Consider the following 25,142-nt stretch of genomic DNA (forward strand, 5'->3'; position numbering starts at 1 on the left):
GTGTTGTGGGGGCTCAGCATCTCTGTCACTCCCTTGGACATCCAGATGTGGTGGATCTGATGTCAGGCACCCAGCTGTGACGATATATTGGCTTTGGCAGCCCCCTACCTCAGTTTCCCTTCCTGCAAAATGTGAGGCTAAATCCTGTGATGCTTGGGAGGTGCCTGGAGGGCTCCCCTGGAAGGTGCAACACGAACACAAAGGATTGCTGCGACCGGGCCAATTTGAGTCAGTGGAAAGCCAGCTGATGTGAGTGCAAGTGGCATTGGGCCCCATTGCAGAAGAGCTGCGTGGTCATCTGGTCAAAAGGGTCCAAGTGACAGTGGGAGCCCAGATCCCCAATGCCTTTCTCCCACATGCTTTTCCCTGTTCGGGTGCTTTGGAAAATCTGACCCTTCCACCTTGAACATAAAGACCTGCACTTTAAATAACCTCTTTCATTCCCGAGCTTGCTGGGGTAGAAGGTGACTAGCACCGAGACAAGCTAACAGCCAAAAAAGGCCATCATCCCTTTCCCTTCATGTAACCCCTGCTGCACTCGTCCTCCTCCCACCGTGGTCCAGCCACAAGTACTGGACGTGGAAGGTCGTGAGAAAGGAACGGGCTCTAACACCACACCGAACCTGCCCGCTTGCCCTGAGCAACCAGTCCCTCCCAAGCCAGTGTTGTATTGTGGGCAAATTGGAGGGAGCATGTTGCTTTTCTTCTGTGATAGCTGTTGGTGCTGGCTGCCTGACTCGGCAGTGTGCAACCACGGCTAAGCCTCATGCCATAAAAAATTGCAGCGTTCCTCTTCGATCCTTCACTTCCCGCTTGTAACTTTCGGTGCCAAATGAGGCATGACCGTGTTTGCAAAGTCCAGCCTCTAAATCTTCTCGTCTTAGCTGTTTCCTTCTCCTCATTGCTGCGCTGTATGCTGGAAGGACCTGCCAACAGACCCAGATGGACTCCTCCTAGCAGGGCTCGAACTCCTGTTGCTGTATGAAACATGACTCCAACTTGGGGGCAATCTTTTGGGCAAGCGGGCCTGAAATTAGCCTGGCATCCTCCCCAAGTGTTCCCCTTCCCCTACCCCATCTGCTGCTCTGCTTTTTGCTCCTGGCCCTGTGCTCTCTGCCAGGTCTACTGCTCTGCTTTCTGCTCGTTGCCCAGTGCATCTGACCTGATCTGCTGTTCTGCTTTCTGTTCTCCACCCTATCTGCCACCGTGCTGCCTCTTCCCTCCTTGATCTGCCACGTGCCATGCACAGATTGCCAGTGCCACAAGTTGAAACCTGCTGCATTACTTCATCCTTGGTTGATGCATCATCCTTCATCACGCTAGGTCCTCTCCTGGTGCAGAAAAGGCCTAGTAGAGCTATGTAGCCACTGGCCCTGCTCTCCACCTCCCTCACCTCTGCCCAGTCACTGGCATCTGCCAGTATGTACCAACCAAAGGTCAAGCAAGATGGTGTGAACCACTGGGTTGCAGCTGGCCTCTGGAGAAGGAACTGCTCTGATTGGGATGCTGCTGATTTTGCCTTTAAGATCACTGAGGGTGAGGTAGGATTTTATTTTTTTGGCTTCTCTTTTTTTAAAGGACCGTTGCCAAAATGGCTGTGCTCACTGCTTAAACAGCCTTCCCAGTGTACCTGGTTTAGATCGGGACGAGCACAAGTTCTGGTGTCAGGCACTGGAAACACTAGGGATTTGGGTAAGTAGGATCTAGGGAAACCTACTGATTTTCTGCAACACCAAAGGACAACTAAGGAGACTGCACCATCCTTCACTGAGGCCCCCCATGAAAACAAACTGCTCCTTTCCTATTGGAAATCTGCTGTTAGCCAAAGCACAGGTCGCAGGAGTGATGGCCCAGGGATTTGCCAGTAATACCAGTACCTATGTCAAGGGGGATTCTCACTTGCTTGCTTTGTGGTCTTTCCGTTCTGCCCCCCTGCACCGCTGAAGGGTTTCTAATGGTTGATGCATGCTGCCCTGCAGAGTGTTGGGGGAGCAGCGCTCACATGTATCCAAGCTTTCGGTTTGTTTGCAGGAAGACGGATTGAGCAGGAATCTTCCCCTACTTGCCCGTACAGAGCCGGTAGTGCTGACATTGGGTAGACAAGTCCCAGGAGCTTCCTTATAACCTTCATCACTTGGACTGGCACTCTACCACTGGCTCTTTATACAGTGGGACCGCTCTCCTCTACTGGGGTTTGCTTGATAGGTGCTTTGGACCGGAGATGAATTGTTTTTTTTGCAAAAAATTTAGTTGGTCTAATAAAAGATATCACCTCTACCATGAGTTCCAGTTCTTTTGGACTGGAGATGACATCCAGTGAAGTCAGCAGGGGTCATTTGATTTGCTCTACGAGAGGGATTGCCTTGAGCTGCCAGAAACTTCGGTGCCCAGCACAGACCCATGCATAGATTGATTCCATATTGCTGTAGTGTCTGGTCAGCCCCGTAGGACGGCACTATATAAGCACATCATCAGAAACAGTCCTTGCCCCGGTGAACTCACAGTGTAAATGGCAAGGGACAAAGTGGAGGAGGGAAAACAGACACAGACTCCAGAGATGTCTTGCCAAAGGTTACACAACAGGTCAGTGGCGGAGCTGGGAACAGAACCCAAGTCTTTTGACTCCCAGACCAGCATTTTGTTGTATGGACCAGGGAGACATGAACCAGCATCCCAAAGTCCAAGCTCCTCATTTTATTTATTTATTTTAATTTCAAATCCAACCCTGGAGCCGGGGCCAAATTTCACATCTTGCATCCATCTCCCTCATTGTCTAAACCCAACGGCTGGAGAGGAGCAGCCTTCCATTTGGCGCTGGGGGTGAGATCAGAAACAAAAAGCTGCAGTCCTGCCAGCAAAGCTCAGCTTTTGCAAATCCCAGCAACAGGACCACACAAGGCCTAACACAATTAACCAAGAAGAAATCACTTCCGCCTGCTGTCCTGAAGGGAGAGAAGGGTAATAAGTGAAAATCTTTGCTGTGGATCGAAATAGATTCTCCAGTGTAATGCAGACCTCGCACTGTTTGCACATGGCCTCTTGTCGCTTGTGCTAAAAGGGATGCCAGATCAACCCGGGAAGTGGTTTTATCTACACGTGGCTTTGACAGGCAATTAAAGTCTCCTGCGATTCAGTTCTGGGATGTCTGTAGGCAGTGGTGTGGGTTGAAAAGGTAGTTATGGGGCCTCTTCTCCTACACAGTTTGTTTTATAAGCACTATTTTATTCACCGTCAGCGTGCTCTCAGTAATTACCTACTGCCCTTTTTTTTTTTTTTTAATGGTATTGTGCCTCCATCGGGCACACTTCAAGTGTTACAATAAAATGGATTGAGAAGGGCTGTTTAATGAATCTGGGTCGTGGAAGCTCCCTGTTCTTGCATACATCTTTCTTGTGCTCTTGGCAAGCTGGAACTGGAATCCCGCTCCTTCCACTCCTCAAATGCCAAGTGGGGATCCAAGGGAGGTTCTGGACCTAAGCAAGGGTCCCATCATGTGTCTGTGGGGCAGCTGCTAGAGGGCGACAACTCTCCAGCCCTCGTGCACATGCAGCCAATTCTTTATGGAAAGGACACGGGGCTGCCTGTCTCCAGCAAATGCTGGAAGTGGTTTCTGTCATTGCTCCTTGGAGGAAGGGGCATCGAGGGAGAAAAAACGCAAAGTATCAGAAATAGACTTCAAAATTGCGGGCTTTATTTTGCATTCTAAGTCCCCTGCCATTTTTTATTTTCAATACAAGAAGAAGCCTGGGAGCGGCACTTCTTGGGACGGGAGCCGTTCCTACCCTTGGATTTGCCAACCTGGGAGTGACCTTTGGAGATCTTCGTCCCAAACCATCTTCCTTGCCTGCCTCAAATGCAGTGCACAGCCCAGTAAGATGTCATGGACCCTAAGGTCTGGTGATCCTTGGCATCTCTCAGGCTCTCAGTGAAACTGGAGCCTTCCAGGGTGAAAGGCGAGTGTGCTAAAACGCCTCTAAAATAATGCCTTGGCTTGCTTTGATAGTGTGATGAATGCTTTTGCTGTTCCCTGTGTTTATTGCTGGTCCTCACTTGGTCTCAGGCGTGCAGCAATACCAATACTGCCAGGAGTACAGACCCTATGCTACTCTGAAAGACTTAACATTACCTTAGTGAAGTGGATAGAAAGTCTCAAGGGGCAAACTTTGGAACAATATAAACAACAAGTAGACTCTCTTACAGGGTACTGAGCTATGACGGGGGCAGATTCGGAGCTGGTATATATTGTCTTAGCTCCATTTAAGACAATGAAATCAATGGAGCTGTAACAGTAGACACCAGCTGGGAACCTGCCCCTTGGTGCTTGCAGTGATTTCCCAGCCGAATGCACCGAATAGCCAAGAATTTGCCGCAAGGGCAGGAACGTCCCAAGGAAATGCAGTGTCAGAGAAGAAATGCAATAGCTCAACTCAGACTCCAAGCTGTGCTTTATACCCCAGCTGAAGTGTTGAACCAAAGCTGCTGATGTATATTAGAAAATTAGATTTGAAGGCAAAGGCTTGCTGCAAACTCCTTTCCCTTAAATAAACCTCCCCCTGGATCTGACGTTCCTTTGCCTTGATCACGCTGCTCTGTCTAGGAACACAGCATTGTCATAGCCAGGGAAGTCTGCATTGATCTCTCCCTCTTCCATCCATCTTGTGAGCTTGGCAAACTCTGGTTTAGGAGTGTCCATTTGCAGAGAGAACTAGATCTATCTATAGTTGGATTCATTACAAGTCTCCTAAAACCACTTTAAAAACTTGCTATTGCTGGAGTCAGATAGGCTCCTAATAGATCAGTAGTTGGGAGGCAGTGAGATCTCATGAAGAAAATACTATCATCTCCAGATTCAGGCTGGCCTAATGCCACAGCTCTTCTCCACGGTTTTACAGCCCTAGTGTTTCTCTTTCTCTCTCTTCCTCCACTCCATGTTCCTTAGAATGACATTAGAATGTATCTCTGGATTAACCACGGTGATTTGTGACAGACAGCAGGGCACCGTAGGAAAGGACGCAATGCAATTGCCTTTGAAATGTGTTGAATGGGCACTGATTCTCACGGTAAAATGTCCGGGTGGATTTTATTCTCAGTCTGATGCTCCTTGGTAGACTGTTGAGGGCTGCATTTCCCTTTCTGGCGCAAGGAAGCAGGAAGGGCTGCACAGACCTTGCTGCTGGGTCCTGCCACTAGCTTCCTCTGGGTCCTACTGCCCCTGGCTCCTATCATCTTTGACGGGAAGCTAGGAGCAAATTAATATTTATTTTCTAATTTTTTAGGGGCCCTGCGGGCCAGATAGATCGGCCTGGCGGATTAAATCCGGCCCCTGGGCCGTATTTTGCCCACCCCTGCCTTAAAGACTCTCAATGGGGTGACAAAACACATTTTCCTTCAAATTGGCAGAATCCTTTTGGTAAATGGAAACCATTTTATTTTATCCTTCCCCCCCCTCCAATCTATTTTGATAATTTTGTGTTCTCGTTTTAAGGCTTGTTTTAAGACAGGCTGAAAAATATCTCTTTTTTTCTTTCTTTCTTTTCCTATGGGGCTTCTGCACAGGAGCTGCAAAGCTCATTGCATGTGTATATGCAAATTAAATCAGTAGTAGCCTGCACATATGCACATGACATCAGTAGTAGCCCTCCCCTCCCTGTTCCCTCCCTGGCATACTGGAGAGCATAGGTAGCCATGTTCGGTGAGAGCAGAGGGCAGGCTTTTTGAGCACATTCCCCTTTTGATTTTGCATTAACTTAGGCTTGACCCTCCCTCCAAGCCCTCTCCTTTTTCTCCTAGCTTTCTTTTTATTGCTGCATCTTTTTCTGTCAAGGGAGAAAGCCAACACCTTTCTTCCCCCTATTTACTGCCATCACTGGAGAGGCAGCTGCAGATTCCTTTTGCAGCCTCTTCTTTCCCCAGATACTGGAAACATCACTCCAGCTTCTACCAGCGCAGGGCAGGGGTGTCCATAGTTAGGTTTGCTTCAGTCCTGATGTGGCTGGTTGCGTACCCAGAAGAAGGTGAAGGCACTGGACCATGCTGCATGCTAAGACAATGTAACTGTGATCCTGTAAAATCATCTTTGTGATGCAGCTGAGGAAGTAACTTGCTTTTTCCATGCATGATTTCTTCTTAAATCCAGCTTGTGAGAAATGTTTTGAGATCCAAACCACAAGCAAGAGAAAACCAGGCTTGCTCAGTGCAGTCATCTGAAAGCTTGCATAATCTGAGGGGTTCCTTTCCAGTTATAAGTAATATAACCACATAATAGGGTTTTCTTTCTTTTAATTAAATTGAGTATCTCTTGGACTGCTCCAGCACTTTTTTGCACTGAAGGAAGCACTGATTTTTATCTTGCTTTGTCACAGGCATCTTTCTTGTACTTTTTCTTCTGCCTCAAAGCACTTAGCAGTGGTGATCCTGGATTGTCATTTCCATTTCGCAGCTGAGACGCAGAGAAGTGTAGCGACTTGATTAGTGTTGCACAATCTGTCATACATAAGACTAGTAAAGGACTATCAGGTCTCTCCATTCCTAGCCCCTGCTTTACCGTACAGCTGCTTCTTGATAGATCCGTACCTCATATGCTGCCTTACTCCTCCTCCATCCCATCGAAGCCAGTGTTGAATGCATTTCCAGTTGCATCCAAAATGTATTGTGAAACTGTATGGGGGTTTTTTTTGGACGTCTCCACGAATGCTCACAAACGCGTTCGGTTTCCACACTGTCCCTGGAGGGCCTTTTGGATGCCAAAGCCAACGGATTGCGAGTGACCTACATTAAAAGAGAAAAAAAATATGGGTGGAGGAATGGATCCATGGCTGTCATTTAAAGTATCCAGCCCCGTGCAAGGCAAGGAGGACTGGTTAGCTGCAGGGGAAGCCTAAGGCAAATGACAGAAGAGTGCCCTCCCGTAAGAGTACCATATGGGTTGTAAATAGTCCCATAAACTGATTTGGTTGCAGCAATGCTTCTTTCCCAGAGTGCTATGGCTGCTTGTTGTGACAGTCATGGTTATTTTACAGGCAAGATTTATGATGCTCTGAAGTTGCAGACCATCTCAGCCAATCAGGATTCAGCCTGAGAAGCTGCCCATTTAATAATTAAGAGAGCGTTGTCAGCATCCTGACGAGCCCTGAAAGTTCTCTTGACTTTGTGGGATGTGTTTTCCGCCTTCCCATTCAGCATTTAGAGCTATCTATGCCCATCTGCACTGAAGTAATAAAAATGCCTCTCCCGATCAATCAGGTGTGGCAGAGCTCCAGTCCCTGTAAAATAAAGTGAGTGACAGCCGCTGTTGCAGAGCTGAAAAAGATCCGCTGGGATTAACAGGCCAGTTCTTCACCTTGTGTAAATCAGCATCACTCACTCAAAACTGATGGGGCCTTGTGCAGATGATCCACCTCAAAAGCTTCACATTGCAAGTGCAAGTCAGATGAGACTTGTGCCATTAAAACTTTCATAACGTCCTGCTTTCCCTTAGAGCTTCATGATGTTTGCCACTGAGGTTTCTTTGAAAGACTCTGAATCCTGTGCAATTTTAAGGGTGTTTATGTGTAAAAATAGTTGCATCGTCATGTTCTTTCTTAGTTTTTCACTTTGGTCTCACTCCTGTAAAACCAGTGAGTAGAGCGGTAGGAGAGAGGGTAGATAGGTAGATAAATAGTTAGATATTGCTAGACAGAAATGTGTCACAATTATCTCCTATGGCTACACAGAGTTGGAGGGAAATATCCACCACTAACGTAAATGCTTAGGCCTCCATTGGCTTTTGGGAAGATGAGACGATTCATGCCAGCCAAGGTTATGTATCTGAATGAAGCTGCTACATTTGCACATGTTTTGACCATTTTTACGGAGTCGGCTGATAGAAACGGTGGTTGGATGTAAAGCATGTCCCTGTAGCAGAAGGGAGAGCCTGTTATAAAAGCTTATAATTTGATGGATGAAGGATCTTGATAGGCTTTCAGGTGAAACCCCAAATCCAGGTGGGATATATCAGTGAATTTCACAGATGGCCATGGCACAGGTGTTATATTATGGGCACTTCCTCTCGTCAGTAATAGAAGGTAAAAGGTTGAAACTGCAGATTGCCTGGGGACAGATCCTGGCCTGATGCTTTAATCTGCATTTAGGTGTCTAAATCTAAATGTCCTGCCTCTCAGCAGAACTCAGAATCGGCGCATACTTTTTTTTCCTCTCCACTAGCTGTATGTCTGGAAAATTGGGCACCGAATGATGGCTTTCAGTACTGAGACTTTAGACATGCACAGCTGCAAATGTGGAACTGCGTACTTAAAGACAACAGACCTGTCCAAGAAACAAAGCTTCCCTGTACAGCCAGACATGTAATATGCATTGATGTTCTGTGTGATGCTGTTCTGCTGTACCCACAAAGGCATCTTTCATGTGAGGTGTTTAATTTCTTATTGACAAAAGGATGAAATTGCCAGCTGCAGTTGCTCTAACAGGCACATGTGAAAAATAATATAGACTGCACCTTCCTCCCCTTTAGATCAGAGCCCATATATTGTCTCTTCTGTGCAGGCCTCTCAACGTGCATCAAACTCCGGGACCCAACGCCCTCCTATTTCAGGGCAGCTAAGATTCAGCCCCAGCCTGAACAGAGCATGCAGACTGCAGGTAAAGCATTGCAGACTGCCAGCTGGTATAAATCAACCTAGCTCTGTTGAAGTCAATTGGCACTAGAAAAGGACGTGGTCCATTGAGCGTCTCAAGAGACCTCTCCTTGCAAAAGCTCCCCCATTTCTCCATGCACAGCTTAAAATCCTGGCTGTGAAAAGACTTGTGTGATCACTGGATTTAAGAAAATGCAGATGTAGAAAGAAAAGAGTGTCAGCCTTCACCCGTTGCAGCCTGGGGTTCAACTTGAGGTTAGGGATGGGTTATCTGAGTCCCCTGCAGACTTTTGACCACATCATAATATCATTTCCACAGTCACCCAGTAAGCAGCTTCCACTTGAGCAGCCTCCAAGTGTGATGCCAAAAGTCCAGGGGATCAGTATGAAGTCTATGAATAAGCATTGGATGTGAAGTTATTGCAGCATTTGCCTTTGACGATGCCAGGCTTTAGCCATGCAATTGGCCTGTTGCTTTTGTGAAGTTCCCATATGTCCCCAAATCTGAATGGGGAAGGAAACGGGCAATTAGCAGTACATTGTTGTCTAAATTCTGTTACAAACTGGCTTGCTGCTGGTAGAGGACATCACTTTAGTACAGTGATTAAACCCTGAGATTCCCAGCATTGTCTCTGGTGAGAGGTGGGCAGTGTGGCTTTCAGCAGCCAGGCCCAAACGCATAGACACTGGAATACACTTAGGAATAAATCTTTCTGTTTCCTTCCATTATCTTAAAATTGCAACTTATCTAGTTCCTCCCATTTAATAATTCAAAGGGGACAGCAGCCAGGCAATGGAACAGGCTGGACTGGAAACCAGAGTATGTAAATGTACAGAAGCACATGGCATGGTCATCGGGGAATTAATCATTCCACGGCCCAAAGCAACCCAAGGGACAGGTGATGGGGATTGGGGTTTTCCACATGAGAAACCCCGTGGAATTTTAATTTCTATTATCCCTGAGCATTAGATTTGGGTCTGAGATTATTTCTCTGTTCCTTTTCGAGTTGGATTTTGTTTGAGCTCCACAAAAGCCTTGCATTGCTTGCATATGAAAATGCCCTAAGTGTTTCATACGATAAAGGACTTAATGATTGCACAGCGTGGGCCATCATCGTCTGCCATAACCGTTGTCCTTAGAAGAGTCGTTCACCCCAGGGTCTATAACAAGTGACTCGGTGACTCCTTTTTACTGGACTGTAAAATAAACACATCCGCTCTGCTTGCATTTTACTTCTTTGATCCCTGAAGATGTCACAGCCAAACTCTGGCTTTTGTTTGTTAAGAAACCAACTCTGGGAGGTTTCTTATCTTAATTCTCTAAGAGTCTGTTCCAGCAACATTCAGAGTTGTTCCGAGTTTTGTCTTTGACTTCAGTGGGATCGAGGCCTATCTGCATTTCAGGTAGATGCTTGGGGAAGATGCTGGTCGTTCCGTGGTCTTTGGGGAAGATGGAGCTGGAAGCAAAGCCTGTTTTTAATTTATCTGCAAAATATAAGGTAGCCGCACCCTCCAGAAAAGGCAGGCATTTCTCTGCACGGAAATCAGAGCTTTTGTAGGGAGCAACCTTAGACTCTGGAACAGATTCCCACCGGACACCAGGACCATTGCAAATGTCATAGTAGCCTGCTCCGAGGATCAGGCACTCTCCTTTGAGAGGCTTCTCAAACATAAAACGCAGAGCAGTGCAGACAAGTACGGTGACATTTCGGAAGCCCAAATGCTACCCAAGTAAAACATTCCCGCTGCTCACGAATTTTGCCCCCTGTCCTTGCACAGGCACAAGGGGGGCTTGGGAAGCGGGGAAGGAGAACCACACGAGACGGCTTCAATCCATATTGCTTAATGCACAATTGGGATGCCATCGCACTGCTCCCGCTTCCATTTTCACTTCCACAGAATGCGAATAACAATCCTCATGCCGTGTTGTGAAGCCCGGGGAGACCTGTGTTTACTCTCTGACCTTATTGTGCTACCTACACATTGAAACCCTATAGGTTTGGAAAAGGTACGTTAGGCCCTCCCTTCTAAGGTTTGTGTTTTAGAAAATTTAAAATCTCCTGAAGAGCTTTTGACTGATCTATGACAGGACTCTGAGCCATGCTTGCATCCTACTGAATTGTTTGGGGATTAAGATTCCCGGTTTTCTTTGGCCATTTTGAAAAACGCAGCTGAGACCTTTCTAGGGAGCATTTGCTATTTGCTGCCAGGTCACCATGTACTGGGAAATTTGAAGGGCTCTGCCCCTAGTTTTTAGGGTCATCAGTTTTTAGTCCCATTTGAAAGCAAGGCAAGGAAAGGTAAATGGTGACATATTTACAAGCCCATCAGCACTGATCAGACATTGAAAGCTGTGTCTATGGCCGAATTGCTGATTCACTGACTCGGCGTCGAATCTTCAGATTCAGATTCGGCCAAATCGAATTGGGCACAGTGATCTGAATCAACGAATCGAATCACTGTCCCTGATAGGGGCCGAATCCAAATCGACTAGGACCTGCTTCGCACACCGCTACTGATCATGTATGATCTCCACAAATGTCCAGCCTGGCTCTGACTCAATGCCATTTCTGTAATCAGTTCACAATAATCGAACGGTAACCTTCTGCAGCTCCAGTATAGACTCGCAATGAATTATTAAGCTGCCTGCATGTGTCCCCAACCTCGATATAAATAAAAAAAAAAGTGCTAGTCAGGAAACTTCAGGTTAAAAGTTCGTTTAGTGGGTTTTCTTGTAGTCACGTTGGCCTCTGTACCATGGGATAAAAATGAGAGAATGGCTTTTTTTTCCCCCCAAAGACATAAAATCTGTTACTCCAGCTAGCTCAAGTGGAAAAGTTTGTATCCTAGAGCTGAGACAAGATGGGAGTCCTTGTGGACAAGAGCCTGATGAAGGCCCCTGGAAGGTGATTTAATGGAAGGCAATGAAAGCCACAAAGTGCTGAAAAAACAGCCTACACCGTGCTCATGCATGCAGTTCGCATGGTTTCCGCCTCCAGATGTCAGGTTGCCGTGAAGCTGCCCATCCTCGTTAGCAAGGGTAATGTCCTTGAGTTATGTTCAGCAAACGCGTCCCAGATATTTGCTAGGATTGAAGCCATATAATGTACACTTGATTTCTCTTAGGTGTTGCTAAGGCTTCTGTTACTGCCCTAGTGAGTTCTACACAACTTCGCATTTTACGGGTGAGTTTGAGGCGTAGAAGGAAAGTGTCTTGCTTTGGCTTGCACTGGAAGAGAGCCCCTCTTAAGTAACTAAGCGAGGGTATCCCTGGATAGGATGCAGCCATCTGCTTGTGTGTTGTAGGTTTGGTTCCTCGATGATTAACTAGAGCTTACGCAGGAGTCTAACAGAGCTAGGAGCCAACCTGAGATCACCCGAGTCCCAATCTAGCACCTTACACAGAGAAATCTTTTCTCTCCAGCTGCTAAAGGTTCATCTGATAATCTCTTTCTTGTTGCGTTTTTCCCTTTAATCCCATTCTGTACTTCCACATTTTATCTTTGTGGCAGCTGGTGTTGCAGAGATACAGTTCGTAAAGCCCTGTCCTGATCTCATTTGCGCTGGTTTCCCCCGCCGTCAAGGTGAAAGAGCTGGCCAACTCCAAGACCTCTCATTAAAAAAAGAACAGAAGTTATTCTTTTTTTCTCTTGGCCATTTCCTTACTTCCTCCCTCCCCCAGCATCCCATGTCACAGGAACTGATTAAACCTATGGCTTGTAACTTGAATATTCCTTATTACTGTTTTGCCACCTTGCTTTCTGGCTGGGAGACCAGTAGAGGAGTAAGTGAATTTTTTGGGAGATGAAGAGCCAAAGATAAGTGTCAAGTGTGATATTCTCTAGGATGATCTTCCTCCCTATTTCTATATTAATGCTAATAATAATGTTAGCATTATTACAATGCTCCTTCGGTCCACTGAGAAGGAGAGAGGGTCCTAACTGATTACATAGATCTTGCGCTTGTGCTTTGCCCCAGGAACGTCTTAATTTTGTGCTCCTCGTATGAAAGGGAGAGGCCTTTTCTCCTCTTTGGAGCCGCTCCATCATTGCAATGTTGTGCCCTGCTTCTTTATCCTTCTCTCTCTCTCCTCCCTCCAGTAGGATCCGAGGCCAATTTTTATGATCCAGTAGCTGCCGAGTTGCATAGACTCCGCTGGTCTGAGTCTCACATGGCCTTTGTATTAGTCACTACTCCCGGGGGTGCTGGCTGGAGAAAGGAGATGCAGACACGCACGTAAAAACCGGATTGATAAAATTAAAACCACAGGCACTTGGTATCACCAGTCTCCAGTCTTCAGAACTAATGAAGTCGCTTCCAAATCATCCAACGGGCTTAAAAACCACAAGATTAATGGTACATAGCTGGGAACAGGGCAGGGAATTTCTTTGCCTTTTGGTTTGTGGCCCATCAAGGTGCACTTATTTCATATTTTCAAGTTTTTCTCTGCAGCCCTGAGAGTTGGAACTTCTTTTTTTTTTTTTCCATTTTAAATTAAAGCTGAATTTCTTATGCAGTTTCTCCCTTCCAGCAACTGGAGGTTTTACAGACCGTCATTGAGTATCAAATGGTTTGTAATAAAACTGAGGATACTAGTCCCTGATCTTTCCTTACCCTGCCATGCTTTTTGCTGCATTACAGGCTCTCGGGGCATTGTTGCTGCCCTGGCTGATGCTTGGGAGGTTCTGCGTGTTTGCGTTGTGAATGCAGACATGTCGCTCACGCTGTCCTGTACCTAGTCTGAGGCCGTCTTGCAGCACAGCTCGGTGCGGCACTGCTTCCCCACTCTGTTTTTTTGGTTCATTGCCTTCTCGCTGGGTTAATTGCAACCACACTAACTGCAGATTGGAGCCCCGTTAAGAACCACTTTGCTCGGTCTGAAGCAGTCACCAGGGGAAGACGGGAATAAAGCAAAAGGGGAAGGCAAGTTATTGTTAGAGATCTGATCCAAGAATAGCAAAACCCGGGACTAACTGGGCCATGCATTAAATCTTTGAGATGAATCAATCTTTCATGGAACCGGGGAAGGAGGAAATTACACTTGGGTGCAGTTAAAAGTTCACATGCATTCAATTTTGCTCACCCGTAACTGAACTTCTCAGATCCAGTATCACCATTACCTGCCATACGGGACAGTCGAATCAGGGAGCTCATTACCACTTGCCCACTCGGTTCATGGCTCCTTTTGGCATCCCTGACTTGTTCCCCTTGCTCCCTGTACTTGCTTTGCTGGATTTACTGTTGGCAACGATGCCACACACAGATGAAGGCTCTGAGAGCTCTCTGCTTTTATTTGTTTTAACTTATTTTCATGCATCCAGGTGGCACTTCTGAGCACAGATCTGTGATCACCACCCAGGGCATCTGGAGAGAAGTCAGCCTGACCCTTGAAGACCCCTCTGCTCTGGGGTCCTTAACAACTGGAAGCATCTTGTACCTACCAGGATGTCAGCCTGCTGAGGCCACGTGCCAGCAGTAACACATCACGTTTAATTAAAGCAGTATTTTGTCATCTCCTTCATGTATTATTTGATTATTGCTTCAGAAGGAGCCAAAAAATTCTTTGCTTTGTTAGTCTGCTTTGCGGGGAGTTTTTCTGCGGTGTTCATTTCCCCACCCTCGGTGGTTTTAAACCTTTTAGACAGCTATTGGGATGTTGCTAGTTGAAGTGAGGAAGGCTGTTTTCTACAGGGGCCGTATTTGAAGACGTTTCTGTTCACTGCAGCTGGAAGCCGGTTTCACTGGGCTAATTTCTTGCTATAAGATCTGTAGCACCATATTGCACGGGAGCCTACAGGGAGCATAGGCGGGGGCAAAATCTAACAGCACATCTTGGGGAACTCTGTGGGAACCACAATCTGTGCCACGATCAGCTGGATGTTGTTAACTCCTGTTCGTCCTTTCTGCTACCCTGATTGCAAGGTCAGGTTTGAGGCGGTGTTAGTTAACACGATTCCTCCAAAGCTCATGGTAATGTGTCCTCCTTTTTTACCACCTGGAAGTCCTGGTCCTCTTGACTCTGGAAGCAGAGTCAAGTCAGTCCCAAGGCTGCTATGACCACTGGGGCTGTGCATCATTGGTGATTCTTTGGGCAAAGTGACCTGGCGAGATCCATCTCTCCAGGTGCGGATGGCCATGAGCTCGGAGGGAGCTCATCCGCCCTTTGACAGGTCTTGTTAGTCCTGCTGGGTGTCCACACGCCCTCCTCACCAAGGCCAGCCCAGTTGGGGATACTGGTTTAGTTGCCAACAACCCGACTGTGGAACAGGCTGCACTGGTTTACGTGGTACCAAATAGTGGACCAAGAGAGGCCTGGCCTGGCAGGGATACAAGCAGAGTCTGAGCAAAATTATCATCAGAAGCTAACAATACTTCTGGGGTTGGAGTTGGGTAATAAGAATACGTGTCATTCTGACTAATATTTATGTTCTGAAGCAAGTCGTCTTCAGCAGATCCTAGCGCAGATGTGACCTCAGATGGGCCGTGATGAATAAGGGCAGCATCTAGAAGAGGTCAACATCACCAGTAACTCTGTTCTTTCTCCTCCTTCTCCAGACCCTTCCCTTCTGAGGAGACCACAGAGAATGATGATGATGTCTACCGGAGCTTGGAGGAGCTGGCTGAGTAAGTGGACTTGCAACATGGAAATTGAAATTAAAAAAAAAAAAGTTGCAATTCAGTTTTAGCCAAGTATGATAAAATATGACAGCAGGGCTCTAAGGGCTGTTTTTGGGTACTTGCCAAGCAGGTTTTTATTTGTGCTGTTACAATAATCTGGGTTTTTTTTCCCCCCATGTAGAGAGCTGGGAGTCATCCGTTCTAATAGAGCTCAATTTATGAGTTGCTCCATAGGGGGTGATGGAAGGGCCAAGGCACTGATCATTCTTTCAAATAATGCTAAATGTTACTGTAAATGCAAAAGAGTTGTATGTAATTCCTCTGATTGTCTGCCTAGGGATTTGCTCAGGAAAGGGAAGTCGTTTCCTGGGATCTATCCCTGTTTTCCACTGGTGATAGCTGCCCCCCATAATTGGGAGATTGCAGGTTGGGGGATAATCCATAAAGAAAGCCTTCAGCAAGGCGTAGTTCTGTGTACCCCGTGCACACTTTTTAATGCCAACAAGACACGTGGCACCGTAGAGTTCACAAACATAGTTTTCTTCTACCGAAGAGCTGGTGCCCAAAACATGCTTGGGGCAGGACATGCTAGACTAGACGCTCCATCAGTGAAGTATGACATAGTGGGATCCATTGGGTGACAAGAAAGAGGAAAAGCCCCGTTAGTTGTATTGTAGCAAATAGTGGTTGTGTTTGTGGTCTCTAATCTGTCAGATTAGGTGTGCTCAACCCCCCATCCACAGGTCCCATGGGTGCACGGGGTAGTGCAGGACCAAGCAGAGGCAGCACAGGACCCCAATCCCGTCACATGGGGCTGTGCAGAGGTGGTGTGGGCCCAACTCTGGCATGCAAGAGAAATCCTGGTTTGAAAGGTCTGATCTGACTCATGGACCAGCCCCATGCTGCTCACCTGTCCTGTGGGGCCAAAAGGATAAGCACCATTGTGTTAGACTGTGGACAGTTAAAAGACAGTTGAGATGCACTGGGAAGGGAGAAAGGCAGGATTATAACCTCAATTCAAGGATGGAGACCTGAAGCACAGAGACACCGAGTAGCTTGTTGAAGGTTGGCCGGGAAATTCATGGAAGCGGTTGGATTTGAACTCGAGTCTGGTGCCTAAAGAAGAGTGGGAAGGAGGGGTGTGGTTTGAACGCTTTCGTGTTCCTCGCCCTGTATAAGAGATGCTCTTCTGTCTGTTGCCACCTGGTCGAGGCTGAAATCAAGGGGCTTGTCCTCTCTGATGATAGTGGAATAACTATTGAAGCAGGGTTTCCACATGCGCCTATGGGTGCTGTTGTCTGAGAGTTGAAGCCTAAAGCAGCTTAATACTCTTTGAAAATGCCAGCTAGCCTCTTTGAGCTTTGTAACACATGATTGATTGCTGGTGTATATTCCTGATCGTAGGGTGTATTATGGGAAGGCCTTTGGGAGATCTGTTTCTATATTTATCTCTATCTATGATGTCTGTCTTTGTCTTTTTCTATCATTTTGCTGTTGTGACAACCTTCAGCCTTTTAAACAACCTTGAACTGAGCCTACAGGGTGAAATCTCAGCCTTATTGAAGTTAATGGCAAAATTCCCATAACGTGCAATCCGTTTCACATGGAGAGAAAACCTGTATGGGTGGATGTGTGCCTTTATACAGTTAAATATATTGTTCCCCAACATAAATAATAAGGCTTCTTAATCCAATGAGTTCCTTATGGCTTCAGTTATTGCAAAAGTGAATCATAAATTACTATTACGTGGAACAGAGGGTATTTGAATCTCTGTCTTGTGGTTTTGTCTTAGCAGCTACACTTTAATATAGTTTCACTCATAAGGGATCCTTAAAAAAAATAACACATTTTTCTTTCAAATGGGGTTAACATCTCTTCACTATTGGGCCATAAAATTCCTGATTCTCGCACATACTCATATTTTTAATTGGAGACATGTTTGTGTGTGAATTCCTGGTGCCTGCGAAAGTGATGAAGGCTAATGAAGCTGGCCATGATCCAGACAGAGCATCGTCAGGGCAATATTTCCATACTAATAAGAATATTCGGTGTGATGTGCTCAGGACAAGGAACAAGTTATTATGCCTTTTAAACATGATTTGCATCTTTAACTGCTTTGCTGCTGGTTTACACAGCTGCTAGCAGGTGACAATGCACAAGCTAAGTCTATTCCATCTCGGAGGAAAGGCAGCAAGAGGGCACAGCAGCCCCCCTGGCTCTCCAAGGACTTAGCAGACTTCCTGAAGCTAAAAAGAAAGGCCTACAAAGGTTGGAGGAGGGGATTCACCTCCAAGGAGGATTATTCTGCATTGGTCTGGTCCTGCAGGGAGCAAACCAGGAAAGCCAAGGCTGCAACTGAACTCCAACTAGCTTCGAGCATCGAGGACAATAAAAAGTCCTTTTTCAGATATGTGGGCAGCTGGAGGAAAAGCAAGGGCAACATTGGACCCCTGCTGAACCAGATGGGACAACTGATGCCCAGGAAAAAGCCAACCTATTAAATGGGTACTTTGCGTCGGTCTTTCATCAGTCCCATGGGACGCCCATGCCCGCTACAGGACAGGGAGGTCCAGGTGAGGGAGATCTCCTGCCCTCCATTAATGCTGACCTCGTGAAGGAACACCTTGAGAGGCTGGACACCTTCAAGTCAACTGGCCTTGACAATCTGCACCCCAGGGTACTCAAGGAGCCGGCGAGCGTCATAGCCCAGCCCCTGGCACGGATCTTCAAAAACTCCTGGTGCTCTGGTATAGTGCCCGAAGACTGGCAGAAGGCCAATGTGGTGCCTATCTTCAAGAAAGGGAGGAAAGTGGATCCAGCTAACTATAGGCCCATCAGCCTGACTTCTATCCTGGGGAAGATCTTAGAAAAGTTTATTGAAGAGGCCATCCTTAATGGACTGGCTGACGCCAACATCCTAATGGGATAGCCAGCACGGGCTTGTTGTGGGTAGGTCTTGCTTGACCAATCTCATTTCCTTCTACGACCAGGTGACCTATCACCTGGACAAGGGAGAAGAGATTGATATCATATATCTTGACTTCAAAAAAGCCTTTGATCTGGTATCCCATGATCACCTCTGGGCGAAACTGGCCAATTGTGGCCTCGGGTCCACCATGATCCGCTGGTGTGGTCGGACCCAGAGGGTTGTTATTGATGGCAGTCACTCATCGTGGTGTCCTGTGACCAGTGGGGTCCCCCAAGGCTCTGTCCTTGGACCCATATTGTTCAACATCTTCATTAATGATGTGGACATCAGAGTCAGGAGCAGACTGGCCAAGTTCGCCGATGACACCAAACTTTGGGGAAAGCATCCGCACCAGAAGACAGACGGGCAATCCAGGCTGACCTGGACAGGCTCAGCAAATGGGTGGACAAGGGTGGTGTTTAACACCGAAAAATGCAAGGTTCTCCACCTTGGAAAGAAAAGCCTGCAGCATCCTTATAGGCTCGGCAGTGCTATGCTGGCTAGCACTACAGAAGAAAGAGACTTGGGGGTCATCACTGACCACAAGATGAACATGAGCCTGCAATGCGATGCTGCGGCTAGTAAAGCGACCAAAACGCTGGCTTGCATCCATAGATGCTTCTCGAGCAAATCCCGGGACGTCATTCTCCCCTTGTACTCGGCCTTGGTGAGGCCGCAGCTGGAGTACTGCGTCCAGTTTTGGGCTCCACAATTCAAAAAGGATGTGGAGAAGCTTGAGAGAGTCCAGAGGAGAGCCATGCGCATGATCAGAGGTCAGGAAAGCAGACCTTACGACGATGGGCTGAAAGCCATGGGGCTCTTTAGCCTGGAAGAGCGCAGGCTCAGAGGTGATCTGGTGGCCACCTATAAGTTTATCAGGGGTGACCACTAGGATCTGGGGGAACATTTGTTACCAGAGTGCCCCAAGGGACAATGAGGTCAAACGGTCATAAACTACTGCGAGACCATTTCAGGCTGGACATAAGGAAGAACTTCTTTACTGTCCAAGCCCCCAAGGTCTGGAACAGTCTGCCATTGGAGGTGGTTCAGGCACCTACGTTGAACACCTTCAAGAGTAAATTGGATACTTATCTTGCTGGGATCCTATGACCCCAGCTGACTTCCTGCCCTTTGGGCAGGGGGCTGGACTCAATGATCTTCCGAGGTCCCTTCCAGCCCTGATGTCTATGAAATCTATGAAATTTCCTTTGTGTCATATATAGCCCACATTATCATAGGGTCTGGGGCCTCACTTAGCATCGGTGTGGACTTTCCCTTCATAATGCCCCTGCTAAGTTACTCCCAGTTTGTGAACTGGGGACTAAAGCACAGAGAGAGTGAAGCCAATTGTAAAACATGCCTCAGCTGCAGATTTTTAAAGGGACAGATTGGTCAGTGGCTAATGTGAACTAGATGCCCAAATCCCTTTAAAAATCTGCCTGTAAGGGAGTTAGGTGCCTGTGTTCAAAAGCGGCTTGTTTACTTGAGTATCTCACTCCCGTTGTTCTTTTCAGTAAGGCTTACGGTACTTTTCTTTACTGTCCCAACTTCCCTCTGACTTCTAACAGCACATTAAAATCCTGGTCTCGATGTCTCTGGGCATTCAGGTCCATTAGAGATGGGCCTGTGCACAAGATCCCAAAGTCTGACGGTGTTTTAGGCATGCCATAGTAACTTTCAACCCTCGTGGATGGGTATGTCAGGCATGTAGGAAAATGACTTAGGAAATTGCTGGTGTTAGTATCCCCCAAGCTCATAATGGCAGAAAATGAGCTTGCCTACATGGGGATGTCATTGACTCAAGCGTTACATCTTCAAGGGGGGAGGCATGGGCAGTCTGAAGACACATTACTAACAGTCTCCTTGTAAAAGACCAGAGAAAGAGAGACTTTCATTTGAAATGCACAGTACTGCATAGTGTGCAACGATGTTACGTGCTGGCCAAGCCACAGGATGACATGAGAAAGCTCTTTCTTATGGCCCAGCCTCCGAACAGCGAAACAAGGAGGTCATTCATGAGCTGGGAATGATTCAGTCTATCCATCATCTTTGCATTTATATCACTTACGACCCAGCAGTCTTGGAAAGGTATTGAGCCCATCCTAAATGTTTTCGAAGGGTAGGAAATGATTTTCACAGCAAGCTATAAAACGATCCAATTCTAGAGAGCGAGCTATTGACCAGCAAACTGTGTGTAGCAGACTTCTGTCCATGATGCCGCTTCCCTTTCTTTTTCTTTCTTTTTTTTTTTTTGCCATGCTACATTTTTCCTTAGTCAGCTGTACAAATGTGATGCCACTGCAAAGGATCGGATCGATCTCTTGTTTTTTCTTCGAGCGGGTGATGATTCTGTTCATAAATGCCCTACCAAAGCTTTATTAGCAATGAAACCAAATCCTGACACCTTCATTCACTTTGGTCTGGCAGGTTACTCCTGACATGGGGCAGCCACTGGAAAGAAATGTGAATTTAGGGAGGAATTGCCAAAGTTCACAGCCTTGGCCTCTGCTCCGAATCGGTGGGGATTTTAGCGCTGGCTTCCCTGAGAACAGACCTAGGCACGTTGTGAACGTCTTGCCCTTATTGCTTCTCTTTCAGCAAAAGTGTGAGTTTATAACCTGATGCATAATGGAATAAGCTCACTTTGGTGGATGGGTAAATGCAGGCAGACAAATCCTATTCACTTCACTTGCATGGTTCAAATGGGTGAAATCCTGGTCCATTGAAGTTAATGGTACAACTCCTATTGACTTCAGCAAGACTACTCCTATGTAAGGTGACCAAGGTTTGGCCCATATGTTCCACTGTGTCTTGGGGGGGGCTGGGGCTGCTGCTAATAGAGATATTTTCAATGGAAAATGTAGTTTCTGCAAAAATCAAGAATTTTTATGGAAACATTTTTGTGGGGAGGGGGTTTCTGTCAAGGAAATCAAGGTGAAATGCCAAGTTTGGGGGTGTTGGACAGGAACTACAATGTTGTAGTTTTGTTTTTCTGTTGAAGTGACTTGAAATATTCTGTTTTGTGCCAGCAGTTTCCCTGCCAGTGCGTTGGCTCACGGAAGTTGTAGCTTCCACCCCAACCTGCTCTGACGGCCACAGGTCCCCAAACGGGCGATGTCTCCAAAACTGCAGTGTGAATTTCTCTTGGATGGGGCTTTATGGTGACTTGGGAGGCTAGCATTTATTCTAGCAAGTGTAGTCTGGCCAGGGAGGCTGGCCTGTACATCGAGCAAGGGGAAAGTTAGTTCTGTAATTCCAGCTGCCATTAGGCAATACGCTTCTGTGGAGAAAATAGTGAACTGACTGTGTTAATACTGAACAGACGTGAAATGAAGCATTTTAGGACAGGTCAATACACCTGAAGAAATGTTTCAATTTGGGGAATAACAAGATGGGGTGGGTTTTTTTTAAGTGAAACATTTTGGTGCCTAAAACAATAAAATTCTGTTCCATCGAGAAACCCAAGATTTATCCTTCTTGTCCTCGAGTCTCTGATAAAGGCCCAAGGTTTGGAAACAGAAGGGGCTGAGCTCCAATACTGTTGCCCACTTGAAGCTCCCAGGGGATTTGCAGAATAGGGACCCCCTTGAAGCCCAGGGTGGTCACAGGATTACCACATTAGTCTTGTAATTGTGCTGAGGACAGTAGCAAACGTCCTATAGCAAAAGACAAAAACCCTGATCCGTACAAATCAATAGAAACGGGATCAGCGCAGTTATGCGCGTTGCAGAAACAAGCTGGTTTCAATGCAAGTCAGATCGCCACAGGGAAATCGATGTGTGTGAAGACTGCTTGCGCCTGCATGTTTCGCGGTGGTGCTTTTGGATTTGGGGGTCTGCACAGATTATTTTGTGCTCCACTGAATTGCACGGCAGGCGATCCATTCAGAAAATCAAGCCAGATAATTGTTTGGAACAATTCACGATATAAATAGAGCTGGTCATTTGGAAAGGGCAAGGAGAAGCAAAACACTTCCAGGGAGCTAGAAAGTTGCTTAATTCCTTACCTCCTTCTCTTGTGATTTCTTCTGTTAGGCAGATGGCTGAGTGAGGAAAGCCAGGAGAGTGGGCAGATGGCAGGGGCCAGTGAGTTTGCAAGTAGTGTAAATTCAGTGCAGCGAGGGAAAAAAAAAGAAACCCATTTTGCTCTACTGAACAATTTCTCCTAAGAGTCTCCTAATGTCAGACATTTCAGCCCCATCCTGGGGAGACCTAATCAGCAGAGAGTTGATAGGGGAGAATGCTGCCATAAATGATTGAGGCTGCAATCTCATCCAGAATTGATCTGGGTGGCTGTGATAACACATGGTCCGCTTAACTGGAACGTGCTGGTAAAACATCAGAGCATCCTTTGTCCTCAAGGACCTCTAGTGCATCAGCCAGCTGCTCACACCCCTGTCTTCTCTATCACGACTGACTGGATTTTATTGTTCTGCAATCACTACCGATAGTGCCCGGAGTCTAGCGCTTGCACAGCTCCACCAGAGACCCTTTAAAGGCTCTTTAAAGGCATTTTACATTGATTTTAACTCAAAGGGCATGTGCACTGCATCTTTCCCCACTAATGCACTATCAAGAGTTGAATTTGAACCCACCCTTTCAAAGTGGGAGCAGTAGGCTTTACCATAGCTATTTGGGCCACTCGGCTATCCTGACACTTGAATGCAAGGCCTTGGGAAACTTAAGGGCTTGGGATGTATATTGGCATTCAGTCCTAGTGACGGAGTAGTGTCTGGGCATCCTTATTAAAATCAATAGTCCTGATTGAGATGGACAGTTTGTAAGGCCCTTCCCCAAAGAGCTGCAATCTTGAAGAGATAAGGCAGACAAAGGGGAGATGGAGAGAGAAGCTCAGAGAGATTGAGTGACTTGTCCAAGGTCAGACAGCAAGTCGGTGCCTGTTATGGGGCTGCTTTCTGCCTTATCCCCCTCCTCCCACCTTTTGGTTTTGGTGTATGGGAATCTGTTTAGCATGGTTAGGACTTCAGTATGTCCCTCGCATGCAATTTTTTTTCTGATCTGATGTCCCCCTTTGCTGAATAAATATGGTACTTTCTTTGACTAACAACTCAGCAAGCAAAGGTGCCAGCTTGCAGCTTTCAAAGGAAACCCACTTGAATCCCCTGTCCCTGCCCTGGGCACGGTGCAGTTTGCCATGGGCAGCTGTGCAGAGAAGTTTGCTAACACCAAAGCTCACTATCCCCCGGCGGGGTGGTTGCTATACAAAGCCTGTCTCCTTCCTTTGTCCATCTGCTCTGCCTGTGTATACTTGATGTATGTCTTTTCTCTCTCTCATAAGTCTGTTTGAGGAGAAATTGCTTAGAGGGTTTCTGTTGCCAAGTGTTAAGACACGTTGCTACCTGTCCGATCAGAGGAAAGTCTGCGGTTGCCTTGCTGAGACATGATCCGTGCTAGTCATTTCTGGACTGGGTCTGGGCAGGAAATATTTTTTTCTGCCTCACAGAATTTGGGGGGTGTTCAAAGATTTCCCTTGCTGCATCAGGATGAACCAGACGTTTGTTTGTTTGTTTTCTTGATGAAAATGCAGATTTGTACATGGACTTGTGCTCCTGGGAGGGATCAGGCCCGGGGGCCCATTACTAGGTCAGTGTAGGGTGAGTCTCTCTGAAGCCCACCTCTTAGGGCCATTCTACTATGCATCAATAGTTAAATATTCATCAGACCCAAGAGATGCAGAATAACCGATTGCTGAAGTCACATAGTTGGGTTTCAAGAGATCCAGATCCAAGCTGCTGCTCCAATTGCTGTTTGACTGGTTTTTGTGCCATGGAAAAGCTCAAACAGGGTATTGGCCAGTATCCTTGGAGGAGGACAGTTGCTTGGGATATTGGAGACTGAAGTACAAACATCTGCTCCTGATCAGGCCAAGTAAGCACTTGAACTTGGGTTTCTCAAGTCCCAAGGAAATGCTCAAGACTTCCATCAGAGCAAGCACATCACCATGACTGGATGCACACCTTGCTGGGGTTGTTTGACCCCAGCAGTTTTTCCTGCCCAGAGCAGGGTGGCTGGACCCGATGATCTCACAAGGTCCCTTCTAGCCCTGAACTTTCGTGAAAAGGTAAAACCTGAATGAATAAGTCTTTTTTTTTTTTTTTTTTTGGAGAAATTCCTGGCCGCCTCCAGCCCGAGTCTCGAATTTCTGACGAGGCGCAGCTTCGCTGCGTGCTGTCTTTGCCTGTATTCTGTCTCACCCTGCAGGTTTCTTTCCATAGCTGTTAATATTTCTTTGCTGCTGTCACTAGAGTTCCCTGTTTCTATCAGCAGAATTTGGGAGAAAAGTGCATTAAAAAATCGTAATAAAAAGGAAACCCAAGCTGCAGCAAAAAGCTGGCAAGCTCAGAAAAGCAACAGATGCCAGTTCCCCATCAACCTAAATAAACTGTACGGACATCAGCATTATAAACGTTCCCTTTCTCTTCCAGCACCATCATCTGTTTAGCTGTGCCGAGCCCGTGCCATCCCTAGGAGTGCATCACTTCTTCGGTCTCTGGTTTTTTGTGACCGTTGGATTCTGTGTTGATCAGGGAGCACTAAAAGGTCCCGCGTAGACCAGATAAGGTGATGCTACTGTGGATCTCTCTTGACACGCATCTAAATTCAAGTATCCCCTTGCCAGGCATAAACTCCACATGCTCTTGAGCTGCACAAGTGCTCACACCCTGAACTCCCTCCCTCTGAAAGCTTAGCATGCCAAATGTGGTAGCAATATGGAGCTCCTTATTTGTTAAAAACCACGAACGAGAGATAGGTCAGATGAGATCTCTAGAAAAGTGCAGGATTGCTGGAGCTGGTCAGAGCTTTCTCAGGGACTTCTGCACAGTTGTGTGTAATTGGGAACAGGGATCGGCTTGGCCTTTGAACACCGCGGAGCTCTGCGGCTTGGGTTCAGGCCCATCTCTC

The 25,142-nt window shown here is 46.8% G+C and overlaps 1 protein-coding gene across 3 annotated transcripts in view; it reads left to right on the plus strand.

Annotated features, from left to right (window-relative positions):
* VAV2 (vav guanine nucleotide exchange factor 2) overlaps positions 1 to 25,142 on the plus strand; it is a 270,523-nt gene that overhangs the window by 176,709 nt on the left and 68,672 nt on the right. For all 3 annotated transcript variants that reach the window (XM_090022197.1, XM_090022195.1, XM_090022194.1), the window contains exon 4: positions 15,189 to 15,257. In XM_090022197.1, coding sequence (XP_089878323.1) covers positions 15,189 to 15,257 — 69 coding nt within the window. The remainder of the gene's footprint in view (positions 1 to 15,188; positions 15,258 to 25,142) is intronic.

Source organism: Crocodylus siamensis, chromosome 11 (genome assembly GCF_052110815.1).
Source record: "Crocodylus siamensis isolate JL-2025a chromosome 11, ASM5211081v1, whole genome shotgun sequence".
NCBI lineage: Eukaryota > Metazoa > Chordata > Crocodylia > Crocodylidae > Crocodylus > Crocodylus siamensis.